This window comes from Chelon labrosus (genome assembly GCF_963514085.1).
Source record: "Chelon labrosus genome assembly, chromosome: 17".
NCBI lineage: Eukaryota > Metazoa > Chordata > Actinopteri > Mugiliformes > Mugilidae > Chelon > Chelon labrosus.
The window spans coordinates 13,202,433-13,219,719 of record NC_140350.1 but is presented as its reverse complement, the minus strand read 5'-3'; the positions used below and the strand labels follow the sequence as shown (position 1 = coordinate 13,219,719).

The 17,287-nt window shown below is 39.3% G+C and overlaps 2 protein-coding genes across 2 annotated transcripts; both read left to right on the top strand.

Annotated features, from left to right (window-relative positions):
* Window positions 1-4,624: 4,624 nt before the first annotated feature.
* On the top strand, window positions 4,625-5,629 carry LOC311502668 (claudin-4-like). The gene has a single exon (XM_084564998.1). It carries the CDS (start codon window positions 4,753-4,755, stop codon window positions 5,422-5,424), a length of 672 nt encoding a protein of 223 aa, XP_084421124.1. The 5' UTR covers window positions 4,625-4,752; the 3' UTR covers window positions 5,425-5,629.
* A 9,122-nt stretch (window positions 5,630-14,751) lies between these two features.
* LOC311502679 (claudin-4-like) lies at window positions 14,752-15,400 on the top strand (the record flags this gene model as incomplete). The annotated part of the gene is made up of 1 exon (XM_084565008.1): window positions 14,752-15,400. The coding sequence occupies exon 1, from the start codon at window positions 14,783-14,785 to the stop codon at window positions 15,398-15,400; it is 618 nt and encodes a 205-aa protein (XP_084421134.1). The 5' UTR covers window positions 14,752-14,782.
* Between the last annotated feature and the right edge of the window lie 1,887 nt (window positions 15,401-17,287).

The following is a 17,287-nucleotide window of genomic DNA, read 5'->3' as shown; positions in this document are numbered from 1 at the left end:
ACTCAGACTGAACATAAGGGCAGATTGTACGTGTGAACATACAGTGGTATGTTTCAAGGGAAAAGAGTTTGTACTTTATGTGAAAGCAGTACGGGCAGAGTGAGGAAGCCCAAGCCCATAGGTTGAATTATCTTAAGTTTAGCTCATCTGTCTGCTATGCTCTGCTCGGCCCAAAGGGAGGCAGCAGCTTCCGCTTCTGCAGTGTTTGTCATTTCACTGGGTGTGTTCGTGATCTGATTCTGCTGAGAAGCACCTCTGACCGACAGGAGGGAAGAATTTTGAAATCTTATTTTTTTTAAAAAGAAACACTGCTGATTTATGTTTAGATTCATAAAGTTTGATTTGAACTTGCACACTTTGTCTTTGTTCACCTGATGCAGAAAACCAACACAAAGGCAACTTTATATGAACAAATAACAAAGAAAGAAGGACTATGTGAAAGTGTGGCATCGGCCAGTGATCAAAGAGCTTTTAACCGTGGATAAAGGTGGCCATAAATTTCCAAGCGGCCATTAAATTCAAGGCTTCCCAGCCTCTTTGAAAGCTGTCATTAGCTGGAAGTCAGGGACTAGTGACCTAATAAAGACTGCCACTGGAAATCCCCATCCTTCCCTGTAGTACACAGCTTAAAAGGGATTGTATTGTTTATAGATACTTGAAAAATAAACACTGTTATGCCTGTAAACTTCTCACCGTGACACATTTTTATTATTCTATTTGTTGTATATAAATATGTTTATGAGTTACAGTATGACCAGCAGTTTCTATTACATTTTTACTGCCACTAACTCATCTTGATAAACAGACAAATTAAGAGTAGGCTGTCTTTACCAGCAGTGAGGAGGAGGAGTTTCATTTTCCATCCAGAGGTTTCATGCTTATCAAATTTGACCGTTGGGTGATCGTCCTCTTCCTCTATTTTTTTTTTCTTTCAGATTTTAGATACTTAATTACAAGTGTAATTTAATAAATAAAATTACACTGTGCTGTATACCATTTATAATAAAATAAGGCCAGCTGTCACTTATAAATTACCACACATATATGTATTTTTATTCCCTTATTTTACCACGGGGTGTTAAGATCAATTAATAAATATAAAAATTGTATGTTAATGATATAAATACTGGACATGGAGCTGATCTGGAAAGTATTATAAACTGGAATCTGGAAAACACGCACGTGAGTGAATGTTGTAAGGCGCAGCACTGAAAAAACCTAAACTACATTATGTGGAAGGATATAGGAGGATATTTCCTCCTATATTTAGGTCACTGGTATCAATGCGTTGGCAGCAGCCGTAGACACACGCAAGTGTACTATCTGAAATTGCCTTGGCTGGTAACCAAACAGATAAGGCTGTTATTCACACATCATGCGCTCTGAAAGTCATCTCCGCGCACACCTTTTAATAAGATCGACTTTTAGTGTGTTTTCTCCACAGCTGGACTGGCGCTAACGCTCGCACAAATCCACTTGACGCATAGAAGTAAACAGCAGGAAAATGGTTAATCCCTCTGCTAACTGAAACTCATTTATCAACCCCTGTGAGAGATAAGGCTGGCTGGCGAAACTCCCCTAAGTGAACATCTACTTCCGTAGAAGGAGTTTTTTTTTTTTTTTTTTTTTCTTTCAAGCAAAGTGCCGTGCCCAACAATGCCCAGCAGGTTTATTTCACAGCACGTCAATATGTGACGTGTTTCCAGTTTTTCCAGTAGTTCAAACTGGTCTGGTGTTGAGTTCATTGATGAAAGACAAATATTGTTTGAGTCACTTGACTAACTATTTTGGCTGCTGAGTCAGCATTTGTGCTTCTTATTTTTCTTTTGTGTTGATGGTCTTCTGCTGATGGTCTAATGAGTAATATTTTTGTGGTGGCATGGCACGATTTTATTTTCACTTATCCAGTTAGTTAGTTATAACTACTGTTAATGTGATTTATGAAGATGTTATGTCAACCCCTTTTTGTAGAAGTTTCTGGACTCATACTTACTGCAGAGGATCATGGTTAGAGGCTTTAACTGAAGGGAAATTATACAGGTATATGCACTAAATTGCATCTTCCAGCTAATTTAAAAATGTATGCGTAGACTGACAGCTAGCGACCTGTGATGGCACCCACCTGTCAAAGCTAAGCACCTAATAATGCATAATGTTAAGCTTACGGACGACATGTAATTATTTCACTCCCATATAGATGTCATCAATGAGGAAATCGTCTGTAAACATGATTTATTTATGGTTTATGGTTAAGAGCTCTAAAAAATTGCCGTTTGGGTCAGTGCAGGAAAAAATCGACACAACGCGAACGCGATTGCTTCCCGATCTGCAAATATGAGTTCCTCAGTCCACTGTCTGATGAATACTGTCATCAGCTGCCAACAGCAACAAGCGGTTATTTTCTTATCTCGCCTGTAAAGTTTCAAAGAAAAAAAAATGAAAGAAAGATTGCTGTAAAGTGTGCTTTATTAGTTCTGCAAACAACACACTATCACCAGCACTATCAAATATTCATTGTTTGAACACACAAACATACATGTAGATAGTATTCACAGTCAGATTTGCGGTGTAGCTAGACTGTTTGTTTCCTTCCTACACTAGATAAGCTTAGTCAGTTGCTTTTTATTAGTCTTTATCTTGGGTGGCACAGTGACGTGGTGGTTAGTACCGATGCCTCACAGCAGTTCGAATCCAGGCCAAATGGGTCTTTCTGTTTGCATGTTCTCCCTGTGTCTGCGTGGGTTCTCTCCAGGTACTAAAGCTTCCTCCCACTGTCCAAAGACATGCTCGTTAGGTTAGCTGGTGTTTCTAAATTGGCCGTAGGTGTGAATGTGAGTGTGAATGGTTGTCTGTCTCTCTGTGTTAGCCCTGCGATAGTGGCGACCTGTCCAGCTCTCGCCCAATGGCAGCTGGTGTAGGCTCTAGTCCCCCGCCATCCTTCGCAGGACAAGCGGTTACAGAAGAAGATAGTCTTTATCTTATCATAGCTGTTGGGTTCAGCAACCGTGTTTGGAAAACAATGAAACGCGATAAAGTTTGTGCACGCATACAAGATATAGCAAAAGTGTGTCAGACTCTGATAGTTGGCAACCGGTACTGTAGTGAACGCTCGGACGAAAGTTTTAAGGCACCTGCGTGGAGAGTCAGTTGGTTCTTGTTTAAACAACCAAACAGGGGTCATCTTGTTCTGATTTCCTGGGGTCACGAAATACTAAAGGAGTCCTTAGTATGCGTGAGGCATGAGACTACTTTTCTAGGTTGGGAAACGACTATTTCACTAACAAGACCACGCCTCAGTATATACAAAGGAGTTTATTTTGACCAGGTTAAGGGGAGGGAAAGGAGATGGGATGAAGGGGTCAAGGGGATGGGATGAAGGTGGATGTAGAGTCCGATGGTGGTCCTCTGATGTTCGGATGGAGGAACCCAGGGAGTGAGATTCAGAGTGGGGGCATGTCTCTGGAAGCTTTGGATTCTAAAGGAGATTGGATGTTTTAGGGGTGGACTTGTTCCTGAACCTAAGTTATATACCTTCATCAATTTGCAGTTGAAAACAGACAAATATATATGTTTTGCCCCAATTTGAGTGATGGCTACAAAAGACTACAGTGTCCCCAAGCTTATAGAAGTCCACTATGTACCAAAGACTGACTGGGTTTCTTGTTTTTATGTGACATGTTTTTGTAATTTATGTATTTCTGACACAATTCATTTACACTGTAGTAAATGTTATGAATGTTCCCAAACATTCAAATAAACTGAACGTCAGTCCCATTTTAAAAGCTCGAAAGAACAACAGGTTCAAACAAGTCATAGCTACTCATCTATAAAAAAAATAGCCTGAGCAATTTCTAGTTTGTCATTAACTCGAATTTTACTGCGAAGGTGTGTGACACAGTGGGGATGAGGCCAGTTTCTGCAATAAAATCTAGAAGATCAATCTCAGGACGAGTCAACAAAACACTGCAACAAAATGTAAATTAAAAAAAAATGTAGATGTGAAGTCTGCTTATGTTTAATATGAGCTGATTTTCTCTACTTGTCTTGCCTTGTCGTTCTCAAAAACACTCAAGCTCAATGCAAACACACGCACACTGGACACCTGCATACTCTCCTCTTAGAAAGCATGTTTATATACCCGTTAAAGTCTCATGTGGTCGACTATCAACCACATAACAAGGTCTGCTCTGGCCACTCATTACCTAGTGACAGCAATAAAGCAGACACGCCCAGAGCTACCATGGGCAAAAGGTTAAACCATAAAAACAGTGTTCATTTGAAAAAGCACACAAATGAGCACCAACACGCCCTGGCAGTAAATGAGGCCAATGCCCAAGACTCACCTGATTGGCTTAGTTTGGGGAGTGACGACATCTCCACGGTGGGCCAGACCGCCTTGTAATAAAACGATACACAGATAAGGTTCACTGACTCCTTAAGAGAAGCAGATCACAGGGAAAAAACATCTGAGAAGACACGCACACGCCGGAGAGAGTTTGTGGAGGAAGTTATTTGTGACAAAAATAACACTTCTGGATTCAGCAGCAGGTGCAGCAGCTCCAGGAGGAGAAGGCATACCTGGTGGAAAGAAGATTAGCAAAGAAGAGATTAAAGGACAAAAATAAAGACAGTATTCGGATATTGTTGAAAAATCAAAGGGGGAGAGGGAAGGAAATCCAAAGGAGGAAAGACTTGTACTTGACCTGAACCAAGAGGAGATAAAGGACATAAAAAAAGGTGTCTGGGGGCACAATGGCGTCTTTTGGACTTGAGCTAACCGGCATCTCTCTGTCAGTGCTGGGATGGGTGCTGAGTGTGATCAGTTGCGTCCTGCCGATGTGGAGGGTCTCGGCCTTCATTGGCGCTAACATTGTCACTGCTCAGGTTTTCTGGGAGGGCCTGTGGATGAATTGTGTGTTTCAGAGCACAGGGGAGATGCAGTGTAAGGTCTACAACTCCATGCTCGCTTTACCTCAGGACATGCAGGCCGCCAGGGCGCTCACTGTCGTCTCCGTCATCATCGGGTTGTTGGCGCTCCTCATAGCCATGGTGGGAGCCAAGTGCACCAACTGCATTGATGACGAGAGGGTCAAATCCAGAGTGATGGCTGCCGCTGGAGGGGCATTCATAACAGCAGCGCTGGCCCTACTGGTGCCCGTTTCCTGGTCTGCACACACCATCGTAGTTGAGTTCTACAGTCCAATCGTCCTCACTGGACAGAAAATGGAGATTGGGGCAGCTCTGTATCTGGGATGGGCCGCCTCGGCCATGCTGCTTATTGGAGGGTCCATTCTTTGCTGCAGCTGCCCTCCACAAGAGGACACCCCACTGAAGTACAACGTAGGCCCCCAAAGTCGTGTAGCATACTCTGCTGCTCCGAGGTCAATGGCTCAAAGCTCCTACACCAGAAGGGACTACGTCTAAAGAAAAAGAAGAAGACTGAAGAGAGATTAGGATGGACTGTAACCTTCTCCGTATCATTTTAGATAGATAGACAACTTTATTGATCCTTTTGGGAGGTTCCCGCAGGGAAATTGACAAACACGTATCCTGCGTTTTTGTACATTATGAGGATAGAAATGTAAAAGATAAAGATAAGATAATGGTAATGGATAAAAATGCGGCAATGCGAGGCATCATTGTATCCCAGAGAAAAACTGTTATTTTATATATTTATTTTTTTCTCTTTACATTTGGATCCATGAGGATGTTTGTCATTGTACTAATCAGTGTGTACATATGAAGTATCATACGCTCAGAGTAAATAGAGTCACTGTTGTAATGAGATTTTTTTTTTTGCATTATATTTTTTATGTTCTTACAAAATACACGTTTCATCCTTTTAAGGTTTCTGTGTTCTGACATTTCCCACAACAGTTGACTTGTGTTTTTGTTGTTGTTGTTGTAACATATCTTTTAATGTTTTTTTTTTGTATTGACCTTTTCTGTTATGCCACATATTTTATGAGAGCTTTAATAGAATGTATGTGAGGCATAGAAATACAAACGTTTTGTTTTTAGATCTGCTGATATGATTAAAACGAGGTGAAATCTAAATGAATAAATATTCCTACTGTGAAACATTGTTGTTGTCTGATTTATCCTGGACTTAAATGACGATTGTGTGGTATTTATAAGGTGTTTCATTTGGTTTTGATCAGAAATAAAAGGAGATGTTTTAATTAAAATCACACGGAAATGTACTTGTTGCCCGGGAAATGTGAAACGCACAGGACTCAATTGCTGGGGTTCTTATAGCTGAACTCATTTATTTTATGGCAGTTAAAAAGAAGCTAAGATAGCGTAAAAGTTGTTCTCGGTTTGAGAATGAAACAAAAGAAAAAAGTACACAAAATACGGCAGTGGGCTCTGAACATTTACTCATAAACTCCATTATATGCCCACAGAACTCGAAACGGTACATTCATTTTATTGTCACAGCACTTACATACAACACAGCGATGAACACGGAGCTGGAGTTTTCTTCCTCCACTGCAGCTAGCTTTCAGCCCCGGTCTACGACTGGCATGCAAATTACGATGTCTCTGCAGTTAACCACACCGTTATGGTCGTCGCGGCTCTCACTCCGCACGGAAGCACAAACAATAACCAACAACGCACTGGGCGGGAAACAAAAATGCGCCTGGCCGGAACTAACACGGCACACTGCTGCCACCCTGCGATAATAAATGAAATTCCTCGGTTCTGTGTACTTTCAACCTTGAAATATGCCATAAAAAAGAGAGAACAAAAGAAAACAAAACATGTTGTGAGACACTATAAACATTTACCACCTGGCTACATACTGATAATGTTTTAGAAATTATCTAAAGCGTTGAGGTTGTGACGCATTTCCTCCACATGTCAGAGTTTCATGTTAAAATCATCAAGATAAAGAATTTGATGTGATGGGACAGGACGTCTCTTCTACTTTGGTGTCAAACTTATATATACCAGTGGTTTTGCTTTGTGCGGTTAAATTCAAATGAAATTTACACTGTTAGTGTAAAATGTCCAAAGACTTAAGTTTCCAAGAAATCAGCTATGTGTCTGTGAACCTTATTTGAAGATTTATACCAGATGAACTTGGAACAGTGTGACACAGAGAAAGAAGGCACTAAAACACTAAAGCAGACACAACCAATGTGACCAGGGACAAAGGGTGAAAACAAACAACAACAACAAAAAAAATCACTTTTAATTTGAAAAAACACACAAATGCGCATTAAAACAACAGCTAATCGATCTTCTCTGCCCTCCACAAGAAGACAAACCAAGAAAGTACAACTTACATGGACAAAGTTATGTTGCTACTCCGAGGTCAACGGCTCAAAGCTCTGACAACAAAAGAGATGAGGTGTGAGGTAGGAGGACAAGACCAAAGAGGGATGAGGAAGAACTTTGACCTTTATTATTATTACAGTTTTTTTCAGTCGCTAACAAGCGTTTGTCCAATCAGTTGTCACATTTTCAAAACTCTAAACACAATTAGCACAGCATCGGTCTTTTGCGGCCATACCATTCACACATTTCATGTCGTTTCCACACAATATGCAGTCAGTGAACACATTTCCACAATGCATACATTTTCTTAACAGACCAGCTATACCTCCCAACAAAATTATGGATTGTTTTTGTATTACAGTTTTTCTCAATTGCTAAAACACAATTTCTGAAACCTTGCTCCATTTTCTCAAAACCTTAAACACAAAACCTCAGCTTCAAGCATGATTTACAAAACCTCTGACTTCTCTTGCAAAATCAGACTTTCGCCTCAAAACAGTTTTACGTGTGCCCAAAATGAAACTTTCGCCTCAAAACAGTTTTACGTGTGCCCAAAATGAAACTTTCGCCTCAAAACAGTTTTACGTGTGCCCAAAATGAAACTTTGGCCTCAAAACAGTTTTACCTGTGCTCAAAATCAAACACTGCTCTCAAATAATAAACAAATTGCTCAAAATTACATACACTATCAAGCAGTCAGTAAACAATACACCAAAAAATAGAAAACACATTGTTCAAAACATATAGTTCTCAGGGAGAAGTACATTTTTAATCTCAAAACAAATTTCATATGTTTCTGTCATTATACAAAAAGCTCAAAATTGATCAGAAATTACTGTGTTTTGCTCTTTGCATTTTTTTTTGTTCTTCCTCCTTCCTGTACCCTTATTTTTACAGTGCTGTACCCTGCATCTCAAAAACTTTATCTCTGTGATACTTTACAGTTTTTTTCAATTGCTTACACACATTTTCAAAGCTCTATCTGTTTTTTTCAAAGCTCTACACACAAATTCAATAATTGCTCAAATGAAATGCAAAAAGTGACCCCTATCTTGCAAAATCAAACACAGCGTTCAAAATATTGTACACATATCTCAAAAGCAAGCATTTGTCTCACATCATAAACACATTTTCCATAGTATTATAAACTTATGTCTATCATGTACACACTGTTACTCTAAATCTAAAGCTCTTTTGTTTTTATGGATTTTTTTAAAATATTGCCATATAAGAGTGAAAATACAGTAATATGCAAAAATAAATCAATCCAATCAATATTGGAACCAAACATGTTTATTTTTCTGAATAAATCAGTTGCTGTAGTGAATTCAGTTTTGTACAGCACATAGGAAAAAACAAAGCATGTACACCAACCACCACATATGGTGGTACATCAACCAAAAAAATAGAGATTTACAGTAATGCATGACAAAAGTGTGTGTGTGTGTGTGTGTGTGTGAGAGAGAGAGAGAGAGAGAGAGAGAGAGAGAGAGAGAGAGAAAGAGAGAACTAGTTGGGTGTGTATTTAGGGTCCATCTCTCCTCCGGGCTGGATCTGGCCACAATATTTCATCTACATCACATGCTATAATCTCATCAGGGACTACTCTCCTTGGTTCCTCCCTTTCCCTTACTCCTCCAAGTCCTCCTCTTCCTCTCCCTCTTCCTCTTCCTGCTCCTCTTCCAAAGTGTCCTCTTCCTCTTACTGCTCCTCTTCCAAAGTGTCCTCCACGAACTCGAACTCCTCGCCGTCCTCTGTGTCCTCCTCTGACTCCCCTGTCTCTCTCTGCATTGACGTTATCCATTGTTCAAGACAGGTTACTTGACCTTTGGCCTATTTATAGGCCTATATCAGGCAGTGATTGGTTGGTGTTCAGTAAAGCAATTATTGTTTGCACACATGAGGATGGAGTCTGAGGCACTGATGACTAAGTGTGGCATTTTCATTGGTTGTGTTTGAAATAGGAAATCAAGTTACTTCCTGATAGATTTTTGTGTGTTAGGTAGAGAATTGTGTGTATTGAATTGCAAAAAGTTAAAAGCTAAATTGAAAACTGTGTCAAGGCTGAGAATTAGTGTATGGTTTTGCTGAATTGATGTAGAGTTGTGAAGTTTGAGTCAAAGGTTTTAGAAAGTGTGTGCTACATAAAGGATTTGTGTGTAAGCAATTGAAAAAAACTGTAATTCTTGTTCTTTGATGATATGAACCTGTAACCAGTCGAAATCTATTGAGCAGTCAGTACTGAAAACAAATGGAAAGCACAATGTTCAGGGCCATACAATTTGTTTATTGTACCATATACAGCCAACAACATGGTCTATGATTGTTGCTCGAATTTCATCGGATATTTCCACTCTTTGTCTTCCTCTTCCTCTTCGTCCTCCTCTTTCTCTTTCTTGCCCTTCTCCTCTTTCTCCTCGTCCCCCACCTCGCATACGCACTCGTCCTCGTCCTCTCACATAAATTCTTCTGTCCATTCTCACACTTTCTCATTCCCACCTTCAACAACCTGTTTGCTCTCTGAACTGGCTTATATTGGTTGTCACATCATTTGAAACAAGTGAAATCAATTTTGACTGACTGTGTTCAATCAATGACATTTCTGCTCTCTTTATATGTAATTGTTGCCACTTGTGTTTACCAGTATGGATGACATGTGCATTAGAGTGCAGAATGTGTTTTAAGAATGAGAATGTGTTTAGAGTTTTGCTAAACCATGTGAAATGGTTTAAGGTATTGACAACAGACTGAACAGTTAGCTTAATGAGTTCAAGCAACTGAGAACTTTCTTCAGCCAATGGATTTTAGTGTTTTAGCAACTGAGAAAAACTGTAATACAGTTTTTTTCAATCGCTAACAACATGGTTTGAAGTCCACTGTTGAAGAAAAAAAACAATCCAAGTCTAGTTCCAAGTTTGCTGAAGTGGTGCAAGTTTATTGGAGTTCCAGGTCATGGTGAGCCTACCGACACAGAGTGGGTCTGAGACCGGAGACTGACCCTGAATGTAGGGACAGAGCACAGATATACCCTGTCCCCAGGTGTGGTTGCATATTGGTCAGTCGAGGGCAACTTTACACAGGAGGGTAAACTCAGCGGAGGTGCAGAGGTGGCTCCCAGACGTGGTCAGAACAAAAGGACAAAAGGACAAAGGAGTGACACTCAGTTAGTATGATCAGGAAACTCTGATCAGCAGGGGAGCAGAGGCAGGAGAGATCAACATATGGCTGGAATTGCCCCAGATGTGTCAATTTCAATGTCCCTTCAAAGTTTACTTCTTCACCACCCAAGACTGGTACGTCTCTTCCTTCCACCCTATTCACCGTTCCTCAACCCCATAGAGGAGTTGTCTTCTGCATGGAGGTGGAAGGTTTATGACCGTCAGCCACATGACCAGATGTCCCTCCTTGAAGCCATGGATGCTGGCTGCAGGGACATCACAGTTGATGATTGCCAAGGGTGGATCCGACATACCAAGCGGTTTTATCCCAGGTGCATCACCTTGGATAATATCAGATGCGATGTTGATGAAAACATGTGGCCTAACCGTGAAGATCGCAAAGATTAGATACAGTAATTTTGTGCTTTTTTTAGTCCCCCCCCCCCCTTTTTTTTTTTTTATCTGGGCTTTTTCCTGTTGTATTTTTTGTTCAGAATGCTCTTGTGTGTTTCATGGATATTTTGTTGCTGTACTGTAAGCAATACTGTAAAACTTTTTCTGTTCTATCATACTGTAAACAGTATTTCTACTGTGCCTCCTGTAGTAAACAGTAAAGGAAAAAAAAATGATTTGCTTTTTACTGGAATGCTTTTGAATGTGAACAATACATGTGGACATACAGTTCCCAACCAAGAAATTTAGTGTAAAAAACAGTGGATTGCATGTTTTGCATGCAAATACCTGTAAAACTGAAGCATAAAAGTCTATGCAGTTTTTGTAATGTCAACAATAGCCAGTATTTTGAAACCTGGTGTACTTTGATTCACTGCATGTACCTTGTGAAGTGAAAACAAGTGTTATTCTTTGACAGAATAATTTCATTTTGAGTCATATTTCCAGTGTTTTGGTATAAAGTTGGTGTGTGCAGAGAAAGATGTGTTCTATTTTGAAATGAAGAGTTAGTATATATTTAACAAAATGTGTTTTTGAGAAGAAAATTATCCATTTGGCCAATTGTGTTTTGTCGGAGTGAGTCTGTGTTAGAAAAAGTATCTGAAGCATGTGTAAGCGCTTGTTAAAAAAACTGTATTATTATTATTAAACTTATTTCTCCATTTCAAATGTATATAAATGCAGTTGTGTAAAAGTCACATTGATCTGGAGTCATTACAACAGTTTGTTAAAAAAATAAAAAGTCAGATCAGTTGTTGTGGATATTTAGGATCATGAATATGTGAAGATACTTTTAAAGCTTCTGAATGGATTTAAAAGGTCTTTGCTGTTGCTTGATCTGACTGTTTTACCAAAATGATTTGTTCTAAAGCTGAAAATGTAAAGAGACAAAGAAACAAATATGATCAAAAATATATATATATATATGTTTAAAAATCTGGTTTACTCTCAGAGCTCAGTGAGCGTCATTGTATCCAAGAGAAAAAGTCATTAATATATTTATTTTTTACTCTTTACATTTGGATCCATGAGGATGTTTGTCATTGTACAATACTGATCAGTGTGTACATATTAAGTATTATACTCTTGGAGTCACTGTTGTAATGCATTTTTACAAAATACGGATGCAGAGTAATAAAACTTTAAACAGTGAATTAAAATGGAGTCACTATGTGCTCTATAGTAAAGTTAAAAAGTGAACCATAAAAATATTAACATTTATCCGTGACCATTCATTTTCTACAGCATCTGATTTTATTTTTTTATTTTTACGATATTGTCATGTATCTTTTAGATGTTTGTATTGATCTTTGTGTTATGTCACATAGTTTCTCAGAGTTTCAACACAATGTATACTAAGCATATGTCAATGTAAATGTTTTGCTTTTAGTTCTACTGATATGTTTAAAATAATAAAAGTCATAGATTTGTACAGTCAAACATTAATGGCGTCTGGTTTGTGAACAGTAACTTTAAGACAGCATGAATTTTTATAAACCTGGAAACCCAGAATTTCTATGTCTTCTACCTAAAGCATAAGAACATGTACTGATGATGTTTTAGATATAAACTGATGAGTTAAGGTTGCGACACCTTCCTCCTTTCATGTGAAAATCATCAAGATAACAATCTGCGGTGTTGGAGGAGGAAGTGTCTTCAGTCTGGTATGTGACTCAGTGTTTGGACCACAGGTACCAGAGTTTTCCTGGTTTAAGTAGTTAACTTATTAAACTAACAACTACCTCTAAAAAGTTTTTGAGGATTTACGTGTCATGTTAAATGAACTCAGAGCAGCGTGACAGAAAAAAAAGAGACTGAACAGACCGGTGAAGAAGGCCGCCTCTGTCCTCTGTCCTGGGTTGTTGATGGCAAACCGTCCCCCCCCCCCCCCCCCCCCCCCATGGCGCTGTAACAGCACTGGGCAGCGCCTTCAGCAACCGACTGCTTCACCCACGTTGTGTGAAGGAGTTTTATCACAGGTTCTTCCTTCCTGTTGCTGTGAGACTGTACAACCAAGCCTGCTCCTAGTAGACCACAAACATAAAACTACTGTTGTATTCATTTAATATTTTTGTATTTATTTAAAGGTATCTTTTTCTTGTCTTGTGCACTGTCATTAATTATATGCTGCTGTAGCACTGAAAGCATAAAAACTGAAGTGATGAATTCAAAAGGGTTCATGTGTGTTTGTCTTCTCAAGTATCAAGAATCCTTTACTGTCATTATGTGAGAACATAACAAAATTTTCGGCCGTACCTCCTGGCTTAAATAGTGCAATATAAAGACAATAGAATAAGCACTATAAGAATAAAATGAAAATAAAATAAAAACAGAGCTGTACAGATATATACATATGAGAAGTCAGCAGCAAACCTTGTAAATATACAGTGCAAACATTGCAATGACTTGTGTCTTTGTGTGTGGTGGTGGTGGTGAGGGGGGGAGCATGGGGAGATGTGTGGATGTGTCAGGGGGAGGGTTGAGTGTGTGTGTGTATGTATAAGTCATATATATTTATTATGTTTTCTTTTTTTTTTCATTTTGCTGCACTGTAGGGTCTATTTGTTAAGAAACAGCATTTACAATACTTTATGTATTTGTAACAATTTTAGCAGTTTAGAAACATGTCCTTCATGTTTTCAGAATTGTGAGAAGCATGGCACTGGGGAAAAAAAAACAAACAAAACAAAACATTTGAGTAGACACAAAACATGTCCAAGCTAGAGAGAGTTTGTACAGGAAGTACAGTATGTTGTGACAAATTGACACTTCTTCATTCAGCTGTAGGTACAGCAGCTTCAACTTGAGAAGAAGGCATACCTGGTGCAAAGACGAGTTGACAAGGAAGAGCCTGAAGGACAAAATAAAGAACATGTTGACATCTGGACCTAAGAACGACCACGCTGGAGAGAGTTTGTAGAGGAGGTACACTCTCTCCTCTTCGGCCTCCCCCACAAATCCCTCCATAAGCTTCAAATGGTCCAGAATTCAGCTGCTCGCATCATCACCAAAACCCCTTCGTTTCACCACATTATCCCCGTACTGCAGCATCTCCACTGGCTCCCAGTCAAATCCGGGATTGACTTCAAGATTCTTCTCCACACCTTCAAGGCCATACATAACCTCGCCCCTCCTTATCTCTCGGACCTCCTCCACATTGTCACCCCCTCCCGCTCCCTTAGATCCTCCTCCTCTATCCACCTCTCTGTGCCCTCAGCCCACCTCAGTACCATGGGGAGCAGAGCCTTCAGCTGCTCTGCTCCCCAACTCTGGAACTCACTCCCACCGGACATCCGAAACATCAACTCGTTCCCTCTCTTCAAATCCAGACTCAAAACCCACCTGTTCCAGAAAGCTTATTCCCCGTGACTGCACTGTTCCATTTTTTATTTTATTTTTTTTTCTGCTCTGTCTTGTTTTGTGCCCTTATGTTTTGTAAAGTGTCCTTATGTGTCTTGAAAGGCACTTATAAATTAAATGTATTATCATTATTATTATTATTACACTGTGAGAAATTGGCTTAGTTGGTGAGTGATGTCATCTCCATGTAGGGCCAGATCAACGATACACAGAAAAGGTTTGAAGAGCAGCAGATCACAGGAAATGACATCTGAGCTGACACGACCACATTGGAGAGAGTTTGTAGAGGAGGTACACTGTGAGAAATCAACACTTCTGCATTCAGTAACAGGAGCAGCAGCTACAATTTGTGGAGAAGACATACCTGGTGGAAAAATGACTGACAACAAAGAGATTAACGGACGAAATAATGACTGTTTAAAGTAAAGTTGGAAAAGGGAAGCAAGGGAAATTGTAAGGAAGAAAATTTTGACTTTACTTGAACCAAGAAGAGATAAAGAACACATCAAGTAGTATCTGGATGTAAAATGGCGTCTTTTGGAACTGAACTGACTGGCATCTCTCTCTCAGTGCTGGGCTGGGGGCTGAGTGTGATCAGCTGTGTCCTGCCGATGTGGACGGTCTCCAACAGGGAGGAATGGTGTGGTCTGTGGATGACTTGTGTGTCCTGGAGCACGGGTCAGATGCAGTGTTCGTTCTGTCAGTTCATCGATCAAGATATGCAGGCCCTCAGAGCGCTCTCTGTTGTCGCCACGATTGCGGGAATGCTTGGAGTCTTCATAAACGTAGTGAAAGCCATGTGCACCAACTGCATTCAAAATGAGAGGGTCAAAACCAGGTTATTGGCTTCCTCTGGATGGGTGTTCATCACTGCAGCTCTGGTCCAACTGGTGCTTGTTTTATGGTTAGTATGCACCGTCCCATGGGACTACAGGAACTCTAAAGTGAAGATGGGTGTAGCTCTGTATCTGGGATGGGCAGCCTCGGTCCTGATGCTTATTGGAGGGTCCATTCTCTGCTGCATCTGCTCTCCAGAAGAAGACATACCAACGAAGTACAACTTAGATGGACACAGTTATGTTGAATACTCTGCTACTCCAAGGTCAACGGCTCAAAGCTCCGACAACAAAAGAGATGAGGTGTGAGGTAGGAGGACAAGACCAAAGAGGGATGAGGAACAATTGTGACCTTTATTATTATTATTATTATTATTATTGTTATTCAATCAAACATATTATACTTATTACTACATTTCAAATGTATATAAATGCGTAATCTGGAGTCATTACAACAGTTTGTTAAAAAAATAAAAAGTCAGATCAGTTGTTGTGGATATTTAGGATCATGAAAATGTGAAGATACTTTTAAAGCTTCTGAATGGATTTAAAAGGTCTTTGCTGTTGCTTGATCTGACTGTTTTAACACAATGATTTGTTCTAAAGCATGATTAAATGAAAATTAAATTTAAAAAGAAAAAAATATGTTTAAAAATGTGGTTTACTCTCAGAGCTCAGTGAGGGTCATTATATCCAGGATCCAAAACTGTAACTTAATGTATTTATTTTTTACTCTTTACATTTGGATCCATGAGGATGTTTGTCATTGTACTGATCAGTGTGTACATATTAAGTATTATACTCGCAGAGTAAATAGAGTCACTGTTGTAATGTATTTTGATGCAATATATATTTTTCAGGTTTTTACAAAATACAGATCATAATACAGGTCATAAAACTTTAAACAGTGAATTAAAATGGAGTCACAATGTGCTCTAGAGGAAAGTTAAAATGTGAACCATAAAAAGCTGAACATTTAAATTCATCCGCGCTCGTTCATTTTCTACAGCAGCTGAATTTTTTTTTGTTTAATTTTTACTATATTGTCATGTATCTTTTAGATGTTTGTATTAACTTTTATGTTATGTCACATATTTTGTCAGAGTTTCAACACAATATATAAGAAGCATATGTCAATGTAAATGTTTTGCTTTTAGTTCTACTGATATGTTTAAAATAATAAAAATCATAGAGTTGTACAGTCAAACATTAATGGCGTCTGATTTGTGAACAGTATAAACAGTATAAAGCTTTTTTTTATAAACCTGGATACGCAGAATTTCTATGTCTTCTACCTAAAGCATAAGAACATGTACTGATAATGTTTTAGATATAATCTGATGAGTTAAGGTTGTGACACCTTCCTCCTTTCATGTGAAAATCATCAAGACAACAATCTGCGGTGTTGGAGGAGGAAGTGTCTTCAGTCTGGTATGTGACTCAGTGTTTGGACCACAGGTACCAGAGTTTTCCTGGTTTAAGTAGTTAACTTATTAAACTAACAACTACCTCTAAAAAGCTTTTGAGGATTTACATGTCATGTTAAATGAACTCAGAGCAGTGTGACAGACAAAAAGAGACTGAACAGCCTGGTGAAGAAGGCCGCCTCTGTCCTCTGTCCTGGGTTGTTGATGATAAACTGTTCCCACCCCCTCCATGACGCTGTAACAGCACTGGGCAGCGCTTTCAGCAGCCGACTGCTTCACCCACGTTGTGTGAAGGCGTGTTCTTCCTTCCTGTTGCTGTGAGACTGTACAACCAAGCCTGCTCCTAGTAGACCACAAACATAAAACTACTGTTGTATTCATTTGTTATTTTTGTATTTATTCAAAGGTAACTTTTTCTTGTCTTGTGCACTGTCATTAATTATATGCTGCTGTAGCACTGAAAGCATAAAAACTGAAGTGATGAATTCAAAAGGGCTCGTGTGTTTGTCTTCTCAAGTATCAAGAATCCCTTTCTGTCATAATGTGAGAACATAACAAAATTTTGGGCCGTACCTCCTGGCTTAAATAGTGCAATATAAAGACAATAGAATAAGCACTATAAGAATAAAATGAAAATAAAATAAAAATAGAGCTGTACAGATATATACATATGAGCAGTCAGCAGCAAACCTTGTAAATATAGCAACAAGTCCTCCAACTTATACGACCACAGTGGTCGTTTGTACATGCACTGGAAAACGACCCAGTG